Source organism: Grammomys surdaster, unplaced genomic scaffold (assembly GCF_004785775.1).
Source record: "Grammomys surdaster isolate TR1022 unplaced genomic scaffold, NIH_TR_1.0 97, whole genome shotgun sequence".
NCBI lineage: Eukaryota > Metazoa > Chordata > Mammalia > Rodentia > Muridae > Grammomys > Grammomys surdaster.
This window is the reverse complement of record NW_021604576.1, coordinates 17,459,981-17,478,981: the sequence shown is the minus strand read 5'-3', so window position 1 is coordinate 17,478,981 and position 19,001 is coordinate 17,459,981. Positions and strand designations below refer to the sequence as shown.

The 19,001-nt window shown below is 38.6% G+C and overlaps 1 protein-coding gene across 2 annotated transcripts in view; it reads right to left on the bottom strand.

Moving 5' to 3' along the window:
- The window catches only part of Map3k7 (mitogen-activated protein kinase kinase kinase 7), a 58,007-nt gene that overhangs the window by 18,345 nt on the left and 20,661 nt on the right, over positions 1–19,001 (bottom strand). The window contains exons 7-13 of one of the 2 annotated variants that reach the window (XM_028780213.1): positions 16,820–16,948; positions 14,721–14,851; positions 13,377–13,458; positions 11,585–11,715; positions 10,880–11,009; positions 8,184–8,264; positions 2,851–2,915 (exon numbers count right to left, since the gene is read on the bottom strand). In XM_028780213.1, coding sequence (XP_028636046.1) covers positions 2,851–2,915; positions 8,184–8,264; positions 10,880–11,009; positions 11,585–11,715; positions 13,377–13,458; positions 14,721–14,851; positions 16,820–16,948 — 749 coding nt within the window. The remainder of the gene's footprint in view (positions 1–2,850; positions 2,916–8,183; positions 8,265–10,879; positions 11,010–11,584; positions 11,716–13,376; positions 13,459–14,720; positions 14,852–16,819; positions 16,949–19,001) is intronic. The other variant, XM_028780214.1, reaches the window with a different exon arrangement.

Below are 19,001 nucleotides of genomic sequence, written 5' to 3'. Positions count from 1 at the left end.
AATATATGCACATGCACATATACATATATGTATATGTACATGTATATGCAAACACATATACATGAGCACAACAGACAGAAAAGTGAAGGGTTATTTTGGCCAAGTCTAAATTTTATGGGACTTTCCAATTTCAACCTTCATTCTAGAAACTATGCTATATATACAGGGTTGAAGAAAGGCAGATAGATAGGAGAGAGCTGCCTTTGGTAAGGCATCTGCTGCCTTTCTCAGTTGTAGGGAAGGATAATGCTTTTATGTTTGGGGTGGCAGTGACCTCGTACATTAAAGTAGACTTGCTTTGTCTTATTTTCCCAGGGTCTGAGCACAATCATTTTTGACATAGCTAGTAAATAAGGGTTGCTCTCCCCCCATCCCCCGCAAAGATACTAAAAGGCCAGATTCATTTTGAGTGCTTCCTAAGTGTCCCAAATTAACTGTAAACCATGTAAACTGTGAGTGGTGAAGGTCTTTTACATATTTACATTGTTATATAGAATTAAGTTTGTTTTGCTTAAATAGGAAGGGAAAGAAAGAGAAATAAAAAAAGCCCTATATTTCAATTTATAGGTAAAAGTAATTTTATTGAGATTATTTTTCAAGTCACAAGCCTGAATACACACAAATGGTCAGTTCAGTTCATTTTGTTTTCCCTTTGAGACGTAATGCTAAGCTTCATTAATAAACTCTTCCTTTTCATGACAACTGTACTACCTTGGCTGGATTTTTTGGTCAGGCTCTTTCCCAATCTCAATGCTGGGGGTGGGGGGTGGGGTAGAGGTTAGACTCAAAATAAAACAACCAGAAGCCACCTCCCCTGAGCATCGGCCAGTCACTCCAGCAAGTTTGGAGAGAAGCGCACTGTGCAGCACGGAAGCTCATGCTGTGGGCGTGTTCCCTCCCATAGAATGAGTGCTAGCTTCATAGTAATCACATGGATCCAGTTCAATGGTCACCCAGGCACGTTCCTGGTGACATGCTTTCATACTATACTAGGATTATTCTCTGTCACCCTTATCCTAAAGTGGACATATGGCACTTTGAGTTATAATACTTCAATAATCTTAAAGGGATGCAATTTAAACACTGGTTATGTCAACTATTTTAGAGCAGTGTTACTGCCAAATCAAACCTTCTCTTTCCCCCCTTATCTTCTGGAATGGTATATGGCAGACAGTTCATGCCAGTGATTGTCCCAGAGCCACAGTCTGCCTCAATCCCCAGCTTTTCCTACTTTGAATGCACTGTACAGTAAATGGTGAATAGCCACATGTCTAAGCTGAGTGTGTTCAGTAAGGACATAAGCAAGGCTTGGAATGTGAGTATGCAGACAAAGCTCTTACACTAGCTCCTACTCTGTGTCTTAGAGGAAAGGCTCACTGACATACAACACTGGGTTAGAGCTCAAATAACTGGAAATATTGATGGCAAAAGTAAACAGAGCTTAAAAGCTTGTGATCATCAAGACTATAGACTCAAAGCAAATACCAGATGTTCATTAAAGAGGCTGACTAAAAGTCTTGAAATATCAGTAAGGGGAAAAAGGGGAAACTTAAGTCAAATCAAAAGTTCTGGGGTATACCAATACACTGGAAACAAATTATTGAATATGTCTGAAAAAGTTTAAATTTATTAATGACTCTAAAATATATAGTAACTTATGTATGTATAGTTCTATATTTTAGGGTTATATGTATAAGTATATGTATATACAATATGGATATATACAGTATGAATTGTCGTAAAATATTACCAGATTTAAATAAAGCCAAGGTTTTTTAGAATTATTTTTTTCTTCAGACAGGGTGTCTCTATATAATACTAACTGTCCTGGAACTTGCTATGTAGATCAGGCTGGCCTCAAACTCACAGACATCTATCTTCCAACCAGGTGGTGGGATTAAATGTGTGCAACATAATGGTCAGTCTATCGAGATATTTTTATGTTTATATATTATAGAGAACTATAAAACATTCTTTTATTAAAAACTATAAATAATTTCATAAATTCTTATAAAAATGAAACAATAAAACTTTCTATGATGAAAATGTGTATTCTCTCAAATTAAATTACAGATATTTTACTTGTATACATGAACCATTATGCAATAATTTTATTACATATGAATACTGTATTCACATGAAACAAAAGAACAAAATACCTCATACTTAGCCCTCATTCATTTTGGAAAACATGATAAAAATGTATGTCATGTGCATTAATTTGAATTAATTAACAGAAAGAAAACTCTTAATGACTCAGCTACTTTTCATACCTGATTGATTAGACCTCTACAGTAGAGTAATATTATAGCATATCTGGACTATTTACTAAGAAGCAATAATAAGACAACAGGGGAATTTAGAAGAGCATTGAAAATCTGTAATAATCAGAAGTTTTCTTGAGTTTAGCCATCAACTTAGTACATATTTTCAAAGGATATTTAAGAAAAATATAATGCCGACTGGATATATCATATAAAAGATGTTAACATTCTCCAGGTGGTCCCAGGAGAGCAACAGGAGGTATTCTCTCATTAGTAAAAGGTATTAATGCTAATTATTCACTTTAGAGGCCAATGATAATGATGCTTTATTAAGTTACAGAACAGAGTTTTTTCTTAAAGCATGAGAAACACATGATGCACTGCTGAACTTTCTCACGCAGCATGAGAAAATTGAATTAGGAACATTAGTGTTTTTCCATTTTCCTATGGACTGATGTTTCAGTAGCAATGAACTTCTTGACCATATTTTCAGGCTAATTACTTTTGCAGAGGGCATTCTGGCTCATTCTTCATCTCTGCCTATCCTAGCTCTCCACAGACAGACAATTTGAATGTTAAGTCTTACCTGACCAGGTTCTGTTCCAGTAACAGTCAAGTCTTGGATGGATCTACGCCTTGGTTGCCCGTTGCCTTAAAACAAAACAACAACAACAAAAAGTAAAACTTCAATCTAGCCAAACAGGGGAGAAGGTGTAAGTTCTGCAGAGGAAGTGCAATCTGCTGCTCCTGGGATCTATGTAACTCACTGCAGGAAAAAGAGTAAGTAAATTAAATGTGAAAACCTACCAACCCAAAAACTGAGAGAGAGAGAGAAAGAGAGAGAGAGAGAGAAAGAGAGAGAGAGAGAGAGAGAGAGAGAGAGAGAGAGAGAGAGAGAGAGAGAGAGAGAACTCTAGTGCAACTCAAAAGCTGATGGCCCACAACAGAGTATGTCCTAATACAATGACACTCCTACCGCCTGAACAGCTCAACTGTCTTCCACCATCTTCTGTCATGTGTTTAAATAGATGACTGCTTGGGGCTGGGGCTGATGACGGCATCTATTTCAAGGGCCTTACGTTACAGTTTCACAGCAAGACAGCTAGCAGGTTGTAGAGCACATCTGACTTTGGCAGGCAGCAGTGCCTGAGAGGATGCTTAGGTTTAAATTATTGCACCAAGCCACATTTAATCTCATTAGTGTCTGTCAGAATGCAGGAATTCATCATTAGTGAGTAACAGCTCAGTTTCCCCTTGGAGACAAACAATGTTCATTCTATGCTCAAATATATATAGCTTGTTGAGATGGGCTATTATGAACAACTATATGAGCAACAGTTTTTAACTCAACAAAAAAATTCTATAAGCAAGTTTTCAGCAGATCAGAATGACCTAAACAACAGCTTCAGGCAGCACCTTTCCTTGGGAGTAGGTTTGTTTATGCAGTATCTTTTAACATGAGAGTTCAGCTGTTAAAAAGGAAACACTATGAGAAACAGCTGGTACAATATTCACAACTCCTTTGACCCTGAAAGTGGTACCATGTAATTCTGCCTCTAGCAGGCAGCACTCAGAACCCACACCCTAGCAACTGTATTCTGACGAGCAATAAATCATTTATATTTTTTCACATTTCATGATCTTGGATATAAAAAATTGTATCTTAAACCAATTAGTCTGATTTAATGTGACCTTGCTATTGTTTTACATATAAACTAAATGAAGTTTAAACAGAGTTAAGAATGTTTTATGAAATAATTCATGTAGTGAATAAACTCAAATTTATAGTCACTCTTGAATGTATAGCTCATAACTTTTCCCATTTTAGACTGTCTTAAAATTCTTTGCATACTCTGAATTCAAATTTACCTCAAATTTCAATATATTTTGTAATGTTCCAAATTCTCGTTACAAAGTAAAACAACAAATTGTATTTACTGAATCAGACAGGTTCCTGAGTACTTTAACTACTTCTGTTTCCCCAAATACAAACAAAAAGGACACCACTATGACTAATGAGCAACTTTAAGCACACTTCACTCAACACTCTCATTCTAAAATTAGCACAGACGAGACAGACTATAAAAGTGTCTGGAACTCTTTTCAGATCAGCAACATCTGTGAATCTGAGGAACAACCCAGCATGTGTCTATACGCCATGACATCGTCATCAAAGTTTCCCCAAATATGAGTTCAAGTCTAGCTGGGGGACAGAGAGAAAGGGGAAGGAGAACTGTAAGGAAATAGTATAAAAAAGAGCTGACAGTTAACAAATGCCATAAAATGAGGGTTTTCATGCTATAGCATGAGTGGAAGCAAGCAGTATTAGGCAATCATTTTAATGAGCACGACCATGTCAGAAACCACCTGGCAAACAGCTCAGACAAAAGCAAAAGAGGATTGCAATCAACAAATACTTGTTGCTCCAATATTAAGTTTAAAAGCCACAATTTAGAAATGTGAATATGAAATAACTCAAGCTCCTAGTGTTGCAGATGAAAATTACTGAGTGTGTCCTTAGAAAATTTGAATTCTCAATTTTTTGCACTGAATACTAATTTAAAAATGTACTCATTCTACACTTGTGTGTGTGTATTTGTGTGTGTGTGTGTGTGTGTGTGTATGTACTCCTGCTGTAGCATGGGTGTGGAGGTCAGAGTACAACTAGTGAGAGGCAGTCCTCTTCTTCCACCCTGTAAGTCTGAGGGATCAAACTCACATTGTTAGGCATCTGTGAGGCATGGCAGCAAGTCCCCTTCTGTACCTGTTGGGCCATCTCAGAGGCCCTCATTTTTAAAGTTATTTGATATGTGCACACCTGTATTACATGTGTTCTAGTAAACAAAAAGGCAGAAAACCCTAAGGCAGCATATAAGCAGTAACCAGTAGTATACAAATGATGCCCTGAACATTGCCACTGTAAAAAAATATAACTTCTGCTGGGCTTGGTAGCTCACGCCTTTAATCCCAGCACTTGGGGAGGCAAAGGCAGGTCCGTATCTGTGAGTTCATGTCCAGCCTGGTCTACACAGAGAATTTCAAGACAGCCAGAGCTCTGTAGAGAGACCCTATCTCAAAAAAGAAAAAAAAAGTGCTAAATGTCTATGATTTGTAAGAGAAAAACAACAATATTTTTTAAAAAAGGTTTTTGGTTTTTTTTAATTTTTTTTATTTATTTACTTTATGTATATGAGTACATTGTAGCTGTCTTCAGACACCCCAGAAGAGGGCATCAGATCCCACTGCAGATGGTTGTGAGCTACCATGTGGACCTCTGGAAGAGCAGTCAGGGCTCTTAACTGCTGAGCCATCTCTCCAGCCCGAAAATCAACAATTTTCAGAATATTTTTTTAAAGATCTCATTGGCAACTCATGCTTTAACCCTGCTCTGGGGCATCAAGGTAAAAAGGAAGGCAATACCACCAGAAAGCTGCTATTACTGCTCTTTTAACTACAGGTGAGTCCCTAAGCAAGTGTTCAAGTCGTTTTGGAACACGGTCAGAGATTACTGTCTGAGGTCTCACACAGTCCCCCATCGCTTTCTTATGGTCTACACCAGTCCACAGCTTTCACTACTAATACACTACAATTTCAAAGCTCATGCGGACTCTTGTAAACTCTTTAATGCTAACTATTATCTCGGAGTCCCCTCTTGCCCAACTTATTGGAAAATGTGAGGTTTTTAAGTTCTAAATAATAAAAACTACTCACACATAAAATACGATTGAAAACATTGTATAATAGTATATATGTATGTATTCAATTACTACTTAATGGTAAGCCAACGACGTTTATCCAAGACACGATTATTGCTAATTAAAAACTTAAAATATGATGGAGAGAACCTGAGTATTTATTATACAGTTAGATTACCTCTATTTAATTAGTCACAAATACAAAATTCTTTTGGAAGGGAACAGGAGTATCTTATCAAGCCGTTCTTCCCATTACTCATCAAAGGCTTACAACTGTTAATGAGATTATCTGTGCCAGGTAGGGGCCTTTTAACTGTAGAAAAACTCAAATCCTCTTACTATACTGTTTTTTCACATGGGAAATGTTTAATAATTTATATAAATTCCACTTGAAGAAATAACTAGAAACATTAGTATCTACTGATTCTTGAATCCAATACACCATGAGAAAAGTTTTATTCTCATGCTAGTGAAGAAAGCAAAACACTGTCGTGGTCTCTCAAGACAGTCCCCACCTCCAGGGTGTGATGCTCTACAAAGCCCTCCCTCCCACCCGTTACTACATTTGTCTATGCCCACACACAGGGGGAGGATGCCAAGGAAGCCCATGATGTTGCATATGTGCCCTTTCCACATTTCTCTTCATCACACTTTTACTATAAAAGTAAATATACAACATAGCCAATATCTTACAAAACTGTATTTTTTTGGCATCTAAGAGTCCTTAAAAACAGCTAATCAGACCTAAATCTAATAGATTTAAGGTTGGTTTCCAACTTCAAAAATGACACTATAAACAGTAACATCAGATAAACTCAGGGTGTCTAGGGAATTGGGCAAAATATTTTATAACAGTTAAGAATGTCTTAAAATATTATTACATAAAGAAAAATACCTAATATCATTTTTGGTGAGGGTGTTCCATCCTTCTGCATTGCAGGCCATATTATCACAAACTTAGAAACCATGAAGGTACAGTAAAGCTGCACTGTTCCTGCCCTCAGATGGCAGTATTTTAAAGTACTGTGGATCCAAGGATATTCAAGTGGCTTAACATGGAATCAAGCATTATAATTAAAACAAATATTCCGTCCACTACTTTAATAAAGACAGCCCCCGAGATTTTACTTAAAGCAATCTAGTAATATCTCACTCATTTCTATTTCTCAAAAGAATCTACTGCAAGTTACTGACTGACAGCCACCAGTGCTGGCGCACACCCTTCATCCCAGCACTCAGGATGCATAGGCAGCTCAATCTCTGAGTTTTGGATGATACAAATAATGTTATGCTTTTGGAAAGTAAAGATTAAGTAGGGGAAGATTGGGGTTTCTCGGCTTGTCCAGACCTGTGCCAGGCATCCTACTACTTCATCACGATGATGTCATACATGTCAAATCAAAGTAGGAAGGGGATTCGTTTGGAAAGAAGGACTTGGCAAGAGGGAGATGACAGGATGGGGTAAAAATGAACAAAATTCACTGTCTACATGTATGGAAATGGCCATGAAGGGGAAATGCCTTTACCTGCTGAAGAAAATGGTCATTTAAATATATATAGGGTTCTTATGCCATTTAAGGTTTTATTATTAAAAATGATGATTTTTATTCATCTGTGAAATTACCTTCATAAAATATAAAAGCATTTACCAACTGATACACTGAAGGGCCATGTGTGAATCCGGTATAAAACATAGCTTGTAGACCTTCCTCTTAATAAACTAGCAGCAGAGCTAACTAGCTGCCCGAGTTGTTTGGGCTCTGGAAAGGTACACTAAAAATCAGCAAGCCTTGCCTGGCTTCAACCTTCTGCTCTCCAGTTAGGACAACACTTTGCAGCAGCTCACTCATGTGCTCCCCAAAGAGACAGGCTGGACAGGGAGGAAGAGGGCCAGAGATAACAGAAGTTTCAAACAGTTGTATCCTCTACTAAAACAGACTTAGGTGTAGCTTTTTTCTCAAGTACAACAGAAGAATAGGTAAAGGTGAGGGTGGTGTTCTCCTGTCTGTTATTTTCCTTTCACCTGACTGATGGAGATGTGAAGTTATGTTTGCAAGTTGGTTTCAATGTGGCAATATACAGTTTTCTACCTGTCTCCGTGGGTACTGCATGAGAGGTATCTATGTTTACATCCTATGAAAATTGGAGCAAGAAGCATTTAAAAGTACCAGGATCATTAATCCAGTTCCACAGCTGTCACACCAACACAGGTAGTCTATGATACCTGATATGACGATCTCAGGGACATCCAGAATGTTGCCAAATGAAGCGGTTTTACGGTGGCCCCGTTTAGGCTTGGAATAGGCTGAAAAAACACACATGTACAGTATACATGCAAACAACCACACACAGTAACACAGGAAATGACTGCACAACAGAACAGTTCTGAAATAGTTGTGTGAATTACATCTCATGCAGAATGGCATGCAGAACTATCTAACTCTTTATCCATGCTTAGGGAGGCGATGTTAAAGAGCCAAAACAGTTTCAGAAGTTTTACACACTGGTTTTAATTAGCAGGAAAAAAAAAACAAACAACAAATAAAGATAGACAACGCTGCAGGACAATGAAGAAGCTAAATTTCCAATGTGTTCTTAGAAATAGTCTACCTAAGTGGAATCGATGGTGTGAGGAGAAGGTAGGGAGGGCAGGCGGGAGGTGCAGGAGTTAGTGAAACAAGCTGCCGTGTTTGTGCTCATGACACAAACAGAAGCAGGGAGATCCTACATTAGGTGCTTCTTGGAGTGTGCTATAAATCAAATTCTGTGATTATCAACAGTTTTCAATCAAAGCATAAAACATATTTCCCTAAGTACACCTACAGTGTTTCTAATAAGCTGAATATTTATTGCAGTTTTAAAAGTTTAAAGTATATAGCTGTTAAACATGAAGGCTGTCAAAAGCTGGAGTACGAACCTTTCAAAGTAAGACAATTCATTAAAAAATTCAAATTATTTAAAATTTAAAGAATGTATTGTCCTACATTTAGGTAGAGAGGACAAAGTAATTTATTTATGTATGAGTATCCATGAACTGAAAAAATGTCACTCCTACAATATATAATTACACATCTGTATCTGATTAGAAAAACAGGCTTAGCAAAATCATAAACTATTTTTTGTTTTGTTTTTTATTGTTGTTGTTGTTTTGTTTTTCAAGACAGGTTTCTCTGTGTAGCCCTGGCTGTCCTGGAACTCATTCTGTAGACCAGGCTGTCCTCGAACTCAGAAATCCGCCTGCCTCTGCCTCCCAAGTGCTGGGATTAAAGGTGTGCGCCACCACTGCCTGGCAAAATCATAAACTATTATCATAACATTACTTTCCCTTTTGGGCAGAATCACTATCATGTGTCTATTCTGAATGATGCCTGTAAACTGAAACGAATTCCCAACAACGTTGGGGGTATGTCTCTGTCTACCAAGATATTTGTGCTTCATGGAGATCAAAAGACCAGTGGATGGCCACTGATCTCAACTAAATCTGACATTTTCTGAGGATTTACTTGAGGTAGAGACAGTTATTTCCCTACTTATTTCTAGTCTTTTCTTTTCCTTAGCATGGACTCTGACTTTACTAATGCAGCAATGTCAGCTACAGCTCTGACCCCTTGTGGCTATGTATGTGGCTCCGACCTCTTGTGGCTAATAGCTTTATATGGAAGCCGAGGACCCCTTGCGGCTAATGGATGAACGAGGAAGTTGCAGAAATGGTTTTCAAAAGCTCCCACCCGCCTTCTGCTATCTCTTCTTTCCTGCTACCTGAGCTGTGGAAGTGAGGGCTTGAGCTGTCACAGCCATTTTAGACCACAAGGTAACCTTGAGGACAGAAGTTAAACAATAGATTGTGACACAGAGACACAGAAAACCAGCTGCCTAAAGACCATATGAAGACTTGTCTGTCTGTGTTTAGACACTGTTATCTTCACATAGTCCTTCCTATCTAAAGGCTTTTAGTGCAGGCTGATAAAATCAGTGACTGTGATTAGTTTAGACAATACAGTACAGTTCATCTGGATGCCACTTTCTACAAAGAGAACACACAGAATCAGAATATTTTACTTAGAAAACAACTATGTTTAAAATTTTTTTAAAAAGTCTGTATATATAATCAAAAGATATGCAGATCAAAAATATCTTCTGAAGAGAATGTATACATTTTTGTTGTTATTTGTTTACACTTTCATATGCTCCAGTACAATGCTCATTTTTACAATTCACTCTTGGCTAACATGGGGAGATCAGAAATAACAAAATAAGACCCAAATTAAACTGGCACCATTAAAATGAAACCCAGTTTAGAAAAGGTGCTAGCTCACCAGGTGACAAACATCACTCTTTTTTATTCTGGCCACATTGTCTTATTATACATTTTAAGAACTGACAAAATGGAATTTAAACACTATCAAAATCAATGTCTGATGAAACTACTACTATCTTATCATCAAATAAGCAAACATCCAGCTGGTCTATTTCTGTCGCTGGCCAGAGAGCAAAGACAACACAGCTCCTAGAGCACAATTTTCTGCCAATGAGTTTTTGTTTCTTTGGCTCAGCATAAAAACTATGGAATTACTCAGTCATTGAAAATATTCTGGTATTGGTGGAATTTCAATTTCTCAGCGCTAGTGTATGTTTGAGAAGAAATATATTTGATATATTTGTTATATTTGATAAAGTCTATAACTAGGAAGATGTATTTTACAATTTAAATAAATTTTTAAGCCATACTTGTCTTATTTAAAATTTGAACCAAATAAGCAAATTTACTGCTGGAAACTTAGAAAACACCATAAACCCACCATCTGTTTATATCTGAAAGCAGATATAAGACACAGCCCCTCTGAGAGCCCTACTGAAAACAACCGCCAAGTACCATGTAAAACCACAGGCATTTTCTCTTTGGGCGTGCAGCCCCTTTACCTGGAGTTGCCACGATCCTCGCTTCTATTTCAGACATGTCAGCACTCATCCTCTTGCCCTCAGACGTTGGGGGCAAGCTCTCCACACTGCTTCCACGAGAGGCTCCCAAGCTCAGGCGTCCAGAGTCACTCTGTTAGAATTATAGGTCAATCCCAATTACTGAGGTTCTTTTCATGTAGAAATCCTGGGCAGCCCAGGACGAAGATGGCAAGTGGCTTTTTATGACAATGGTACTGTTCTGAAAGAGGGAACCTTATAACAGAGGGAGCTAACAAAGGACAACAGGCTCAGATATATGCTGCTCAAAGCAATCAATTTTAACAAACAACAGCCATAATCCAACCAACCAGAACAGGATGAAAAGATAGCCTTGTGAGAACTCCTTAACTGATCCATAAAACCAAAATGTATTTCATGCTGTTTGTAGGACTCTTAGCTGGGGATGGATCATGGGGTGGGGGTGTGGGGGTGTGGGTGTGGGGAGGGGCAGGGCTGAAAACAGCAACAACCAGGAGAAAGGAAAACAACTTGTATGGTAAGAAATGATAGCAAAATTTCACGTCTCTCACCATAAGCTTATTTGTCTGGTACAGAAAGAAAACTCAAGATTGTTACATATCAGAAGATGGCAAATAATCTATACAAGTAGTATAAAGTTGTGACTACTAGTAAAGAAAGCATGCAATTTAACTTTTAATAACAAACCTGTTGCTTTGCCTGGTTTTTCAACAGTTTTGATTCCAAGCGTTTAATAGTGTCGTTTGTAGCAGGAACTTGTTCCATATTTGTGTCACTTTTATTACTGGTATTTGTAGAAGCAATGTCCATGAATGAGCCTAGAAAAGCACACATGTTTATGACTATAGGTTGAGAGTAATATGAATGCCTTATTCAATATCTGACAAGACATAAATAAAAATAAGACTTCCACACCAGTAAAAACACCCTGAAATAAGCCAATTTTAAATCAATGTTACAGACAGTACAATAAAGAATCAACCTGTCTTTTACGTAGCTGTGAATAACAGTAACCTAAGGGTTTAACCCCAAAGTAGAACTGAAGGATATTTGTTGAGATGGCAAGACTAGATGATGAGTGAGTTTGAAGGAAGAACCCAGAACTCAGTTTGGAAAACAGCGTCAGTTCCTATCAGACATCAGGTTCTGGATATCTGAGGATGGAATTCAGGTATTAGATGAAAACAAGCACTCTGCCTCTTCCAGTCCCAGACACCCAGGAGGTGTGGGTTACTGTGCAGACACTGCCATGTCCAAGAACCATACCACACACATGAAACCCAGTTACAAAGATACAAATCTCTTAAGGAGTTGACCCCAAGTTCCTGAGGAACATGCACTTTGCCAAGAAGCACAACAGCAAAGCCTGAGGAAGATGCAGACACAGTGTCAACACAATGAGTGCATGAGCAGAGGCTATCAAGGCCTTGTGAAGCCTAAAGTGGTTAAGCTCAGAGTGCCACAGGGCCTGGATCACACCCTTAGCTGTCTTGCTTTTATGTTCACCCCAAGCTTGGGAACTCGATGTGAAGCTACATGGCCAAGGAGCGTAGGCTCTGCCAACCAAAGCCCAAGGTTCAAACTAAGACAGAGGCTCCAGCTCCAGCTAAGGCCCAGCTTCAGCTCCAGCTCAGGCTCCCAAAGGTGCCCAGGCCCCTGTGAAGGCTGCACAGATAAGGCTCCTGCCTATGTGAAGATGGACTGGATGTTTCGACACACCTAACTATACATTATTTGCAGATGACCAGTGACCTATGCTGCTTTTACAAGTAAACTTGAGGCCGGATCTGTTTAAAAAAACAGAGGGATGAAAACAAAGCAAGCCCTGGTATTTGAAGTAGTAACCACGGATATGGAGATTAATGGCTATGCAAAGAAGCCAATAGCTGAACCCTGGGCATTCCAGCACTTATAGCTGAGGAACAACCAGCAAAAACAAGAACAAAAACAAACCAAGAATGACCTAGGTATGGTCTCCAAGATACATCAGCTTCTTGTATTATTCTCTTTAGAAAACAAAACAAACAACCAAAAAGCACAATAGAGCTAGTAAAGAAATCCAATGTTCACAATAATCTGCAGTAGTTTGAGACAGCAGTCTCCACAGAGAAACAGTCAGGTGTGGTGGCAGCATGAGAACTCATGAGGTTTGAGGCAGGATTATGAATTTGAAGCTAGCCTGAATCATACATTGAGTTCTGGGCTAGCCTAGATACAAAGATGAAATTAAGAAACAATGTAAGAATAGCATTCACAGCAATATAATATTCAGTCCTTTAGACTTAACTCAGCAGTAACACCAGCCATGGAAGCTTAGCCTCAGGACGTTCACAGGGAGTGAGGCACCTGGAAACTTAAACTGTAGTGAGTCCTGTGACACAAGGAACTAAAATGCAAACACGGACATCACTCCTTTCTTCATGACAAACTTCACGGGATGGAGAGGAATCCCGAGGTTGCTCTGACTCCATCTGCTTACCTGTGCTGGTGGCTGAGTTGCTCTGCCCTTCATCAGAGTACTGACAAGGATACTGTAACGGCTCATCCGCTCCTGGGAAGTACTGTATAGAAGCAAGCCACAATTCAAAATGCCTTTAGTACAGAGTAAACCCTGTTAAATAACACGAGTTCAAGAGTGTCCACGCCACTGCTGTAGTTTAAGGCGCACCTGAGTTTCCCTCAGGCATTGTACTGAATGTGGAGTGACTTCTGTTTTCTGATCAGACAAAGATGATGATATGTCCTCCTTTTGGAAAATTTAGCTGCAGACAATGCCATATGGCCATACAAACACTGAGATGACAGGAAAGAGAAGCTCTCTAGGGGAACAGCGGGGTCACTGTTCATACTGCACTGGACTAGGAAGAGTGACATAGATTGTCCAATTGTTGCAAAGACTGTCAGTTTGACAAATGGGGACGAACACTTCACTTCTGAGTCAGCTTTAGAACTGAGATTTTAAACATTAAGAACATATCTTATAGATGCCCTCTGATGAACTAGGGTCATAATGCTAAAATATGTACTGAACAATCAAAGTAAAATTTAGGGGAAGATATTTTTTTTCAAATTAGATGAAACATGAGCAAACAGTTATAATTTTACTTACGCAGCCTAAAGTTTAGGTGCATGAACTTAAGTAAAAGCTACCATTTATAGCTCTTGTTGAAAAAAAAAATCTATTTTCAATAAAAGAAAAAAAAAACTCTAAAATATCTGAAATAATCCTAAAGTGTTTAGATGTGTAGAGTAAGGAATTTGATTATCTTTCTAAAAGTTTTTTTTTTTCCTAAATTAGGATTCTATAAGGCCTAGAAAAAAGTATAGTTTTTATTGACATCTGAAAACATGCAACAAAAAGCCCAAATAGTAAAAATTAATATTATTCAAATACATTGTCTCTTAAGATACATTTCCAGCACAATGTAGAAAAGACTGTATTTTGATGAAAACCTGGCAAACTGAGTTTAGTTCAGCATATTATCAATCCCACACACTTGTAGGCACTGAAAAGCTTCAGACACCCTCCACCAGCATCACCACAGATTCTGGACCCCAGCACAAAACATGTACCTGTAAATTTTAGTACAGGATAGCAAGCCCAGACACCTAGTCTAACCATCTGGCCATTACAAAGAGCTAGATACTTCTGTACAGAAACGTTTTCTCTTCTAATTACATGAGTAATAAATGCCTATTCTAACTTAACACAGGAAAGTAGAATGCAGAAAATAGTTACCATTCCTTCATTTTAAACAACTATTAAAAGCTGGCATATGTTAAAGTTCCCCTAACCCAAAGCCCCTCAAAAGAAGGATTATACCCGCATCAAGTGAGTCATTATTTTCACAATTTCCTCCATTGAAGGGCGCTGAGAAGGGTCCTTAGACCAACAGCGGGTCATCAAGCTCTCAATGGGCTTAGGTAAATTTTTGATCAGCGGAGGTCGAGTGCCTATAATTAAAAATTAGAGAAAGAAAAGAATTAGTTACCCAAAGGGCAGTGCAAGATTTTTAAAGTTTATTACTAATGATACCTGAATTAGCATTTTTACCTATAATTTATCATCTGCTGTTTGTATGCGTGCATGCACCCCACCCCTCTGTTGAATCTATAGCTATTTTCTTTTTTCACAAAGGGCAAACTACAGGGAAACTTGCATTGAAGTCTGTCGCAAGTGGTGATAACAGTGAGAACTAAGACTGTTTCACCTGGGCTAGGTGCACACCTTTAATTCCAGGACTCGTGAGGCAGAGGCTGGGGAACCCATAGGTCTCATTCAGCCAGGACTGACTGTGAGACTGTCTCAAAAGCCAAACCAAATTGTCTCAAACATTCTTTCAACAAGTAGCAAAGGGTAAATGCATTAACTAAGAAAAATGAATAGTGACTTGAGGAAAGATGAATTTTTAGACTACAGAATTTTCAAATGTGTTTGAAAAACAAATCTTCCATTTATAGAAAGTGGCCAACCAGTGTCATACTCATTGACTTCCCTCAGCTTCGGTGTCACACTCACTGATTCCCCTCAGTTGCAGTGTCACACTCACTGACTTCCCTCAGCTGCGGTGTCACACTCACTGATTCCCTCAGCTTCGGTATCACACTCACTGACTTCCCTCAGCTGCGGTGTCACACTCACTGACTTCCCTCAGCTGTGGTGTCACACTCACTGACTTCCCTAAGCTGTGGTGTCACACTCACTGACTTCCCTCAGCTGTGGTATCAGTGAGCATAACATCATAGCTGAGGGAAGTCAGTGAGTTTGCTCTGCTGTGGTGTTCCACTGACCAGTTGCAGTTACCACTTTACAGGCTGAAAACTGTCAACTGTTTTATAGTTTTAAAAGCCTGCGATGGTATTCTTAATAAGCCTCCCCACTCCAGAGTGGCTTCAGATACATTACGATCTTTGTAGTTTATTCAATCAACAAGTTAGTTCTTTCACTCTGTACTTCACTGACAATCCTTTATTGAAAACTGATAGAGGAAACACACTGTCTTGGTCAAGGCTCCTAGTTTCTACACCAACACTATAGGATGTAACATTAAAGTTGGTAGAGGAAACTGACACAACAGCTAAGATTAACTTGATGACAGTTTGGCTTGGTCAGTCTACAAATGCTCTGGAGAGTTAGACAGTGTTTGTTCTGTATACAAACACTAGTATACAAATATGTACTCATCGGCGTGATTAGAGGCATGTGAAGTAAGTGATGCTGCAGTTCTTCACTGAGACTTTCTCAGATCGACTGTGAAGTGCATGTTAGTGAAGAAGACATCCTAACATACCACATTTATGGATGGTCACATCACTGGAGGTATGTGACCAGAGACCTAAGATTTGAGCCCACAAAGTCACTATGATGAAAAGTAAGAGCACTTACTTGAGTCAGAAGGACCTGGATTTAGGTCCCAGCCCCATCACTGCCTACTTGTGATATTAGTACATGTAAGTATGGTTGAGAACATATAAATACCACACGTGTGAAACACTGTATGCTGTGCCTTTTGGAGCTTACATAAGCAGCAGCTTTGCTTTCTCTCCTTAATGAGAGACCTGTTTCCTAGGAGAAAAGCTTCCCAATTATAGATAGTTGGGAAACAATATGAGCGGTTTTCTTTCTGTACTTTCCCCCAGTATTTCTCTATCCTGGAGAGAGACGGAGGCATTGGCCGAGTACTGTTGGTCTTTGCCTAATCAGTGCAGCTGGCAGTCTTGGCCCTGTGTGGAGGAGTCTAAATTCTCTCCACAGGAACCAGAGACAAAGGTATGGAGAGTGGTTAAAGGAAGGTGGTCTAGTAACAAGTAACTCTATATATTTCAATGTCAGATACACATGGTCTCTGTGGAAGAGGACAGGAATAGTTTTCCAAAGATGAAATATACAAAATGTATTAAAGAAAACTTTCTTTGACAAACCATTATGAACAGCCCACATGATTCTGAAAGCTGGGCCACCGATCTCATCAAAGGGTTTCCGGCGTGTTATCACTTCCCAAAGGATAATACCCCAGCTGAAGACATCGCACTTCTCACTGTAATTGCTACCTACAAAAAAGGCAGGGTCATCTTGAGACCTAGTTTTCCCAGAACAACTAGTTTCAGAAATTTTAAGAGAATGGGTATTCTGGACAAGAGACTGTCACACACACACAGTTAAGCAATTACTTTCTTAAATATTTTCAACAAATATTTATTACTAAATTAAGTAAATATAAACAATAAACTCAAAATCTAGATGAGAAAGCCAGTTATTGTCTACTTTTTCAACAAGATGCATGAGCCTTTCTGCTTCTGTGTATAGACTGATCCCTTTCATAGGCACAGTTTGAAACACCCATATATTTCCTTCTGTAATTTTTCAATCTTCTTTTTAGAAGGCTTATTTTAATTTTGTGTATGAATGATGTTCTTTCCTATATGTATATTGTGCATCATGTGGAGCGAAGCCCATGGAGGTCAGAAGAAGCCACTGGGCACCAGGGATCTGGAGTTACAGACCTTTGTGAGCATCCGTGTGGGTGCTGGGAACTGAACCTGGATCCTCTGCAAGAGCAGCAAATGTTCTTTGACTCTGAGCCACTGCTCCTTCCTCTCAATTTCTCTACGAGTGCTCATCTGGGGATGGAACTCAGGGACTTTTTCATACAAAGCGTATGTTTTATGATTGAACTATATCCTCAACTCCTGTAATTTGTTACTTTAATAGGTTTCCTGCTCTGTGACAGACAGGAGTCTTTGCTATAAGAGTAAAGCATTGTTTTAATTTAGTGGCTTAATATATAGTTAAAATCCTTAATTTAAAAACTACAAAGAAAACTTAAGTGATTAAAATTATGAGAAACAAATGAAAACTAAGTAGATTATAAACAAAATTGTACTAGTAAGATGAAGAACAACCAACATATATATACACAAAAGTACTTCCACCAATAAAAAATTCACACCCCAATTATTATAATGATAGATTCCTATGCAAAATAGTACACAATAACATAGAACTGCCATCACACAGCAATCTAATTTAGGCTACAGCTGCTGCCTGATGATACCTTTCAGAAATTTAGAAATTTACATAACCTAACTGTAGCAGTATATTTTCCCACTACATTTGCAATAAAGTTCTACCATTGGGCAGTATGAAAAGAGGTAATTTTTGCCTAGTGGCTATCTCACCACTACTGGAATAACTCTAAAGATGCTCAACTTCTTCTTAGAATCTAAGACAGGGAAGCTGTCAGGAGCAGACAGATCTCTAATCAAATGATCTTTAATAAAGAAATGTCTATAAATGAGGGAAAGTTTTTTTTTTATTCTAACAAGAAGGCTGATATGTAGGGGGATGTTTTCCCCACTACATTTGCAATAAAGCTCTGTCATTGGGCAGTATGAAAAGAGGCGAAGTGAGGAAGGGGAGGAGAGAGAAGGAGGTGGAAGAGGAGAGAAGATGGTTGCAGATATACGCCTGTCTCTAGCAGTCTAAGGTAGTTATAATATCTAGGTTAGATAATTGGGCAACAATTATAATTGTGAGGGCATCTTGTTAATTGAACATTCCAAAATATATAAATATTGGATAATTAAGCACTAAGAGTCTTTATTCTACTGGGTTCCATGGGCATAGCAGGAATGGTCTGGGCTCAGCTGAGCATTGTGGATAGCGTGGTGAGTTGGCAGAGTCAGCCACCACGCTGGAGTCTTGTGGGTGCCAGGGCCTGTGCCTGGTCAGAGCCAAGGAGCAGCGGGAACATGGTGGCTGGCCGAGAACAAGCAGGCCCGGGTGGCATTTTCTAAATATTACTTGCAACACCTAATAGTGTGGGTTTTGTTGCCCTCTAAATAGAAATGATTGATTATTCTTTATAACAAACAACCCCCCTTGATTTATTTACTATAACAATATTATACCACTGTAACACACAGAGAGTGACATTAAATATGTGACTGAATTATTAGAAAAGGTACCTGCAGTATCCAGATGAAAGAGAAGATATTATTTAATTTTATTTAAAATAGCTTTAGTCCAATATTTTGTTTTTGTTTTTTGATCTATCTATCTATCTATCTATCTATCTATCTATCTATCTATCTATCTATCTAT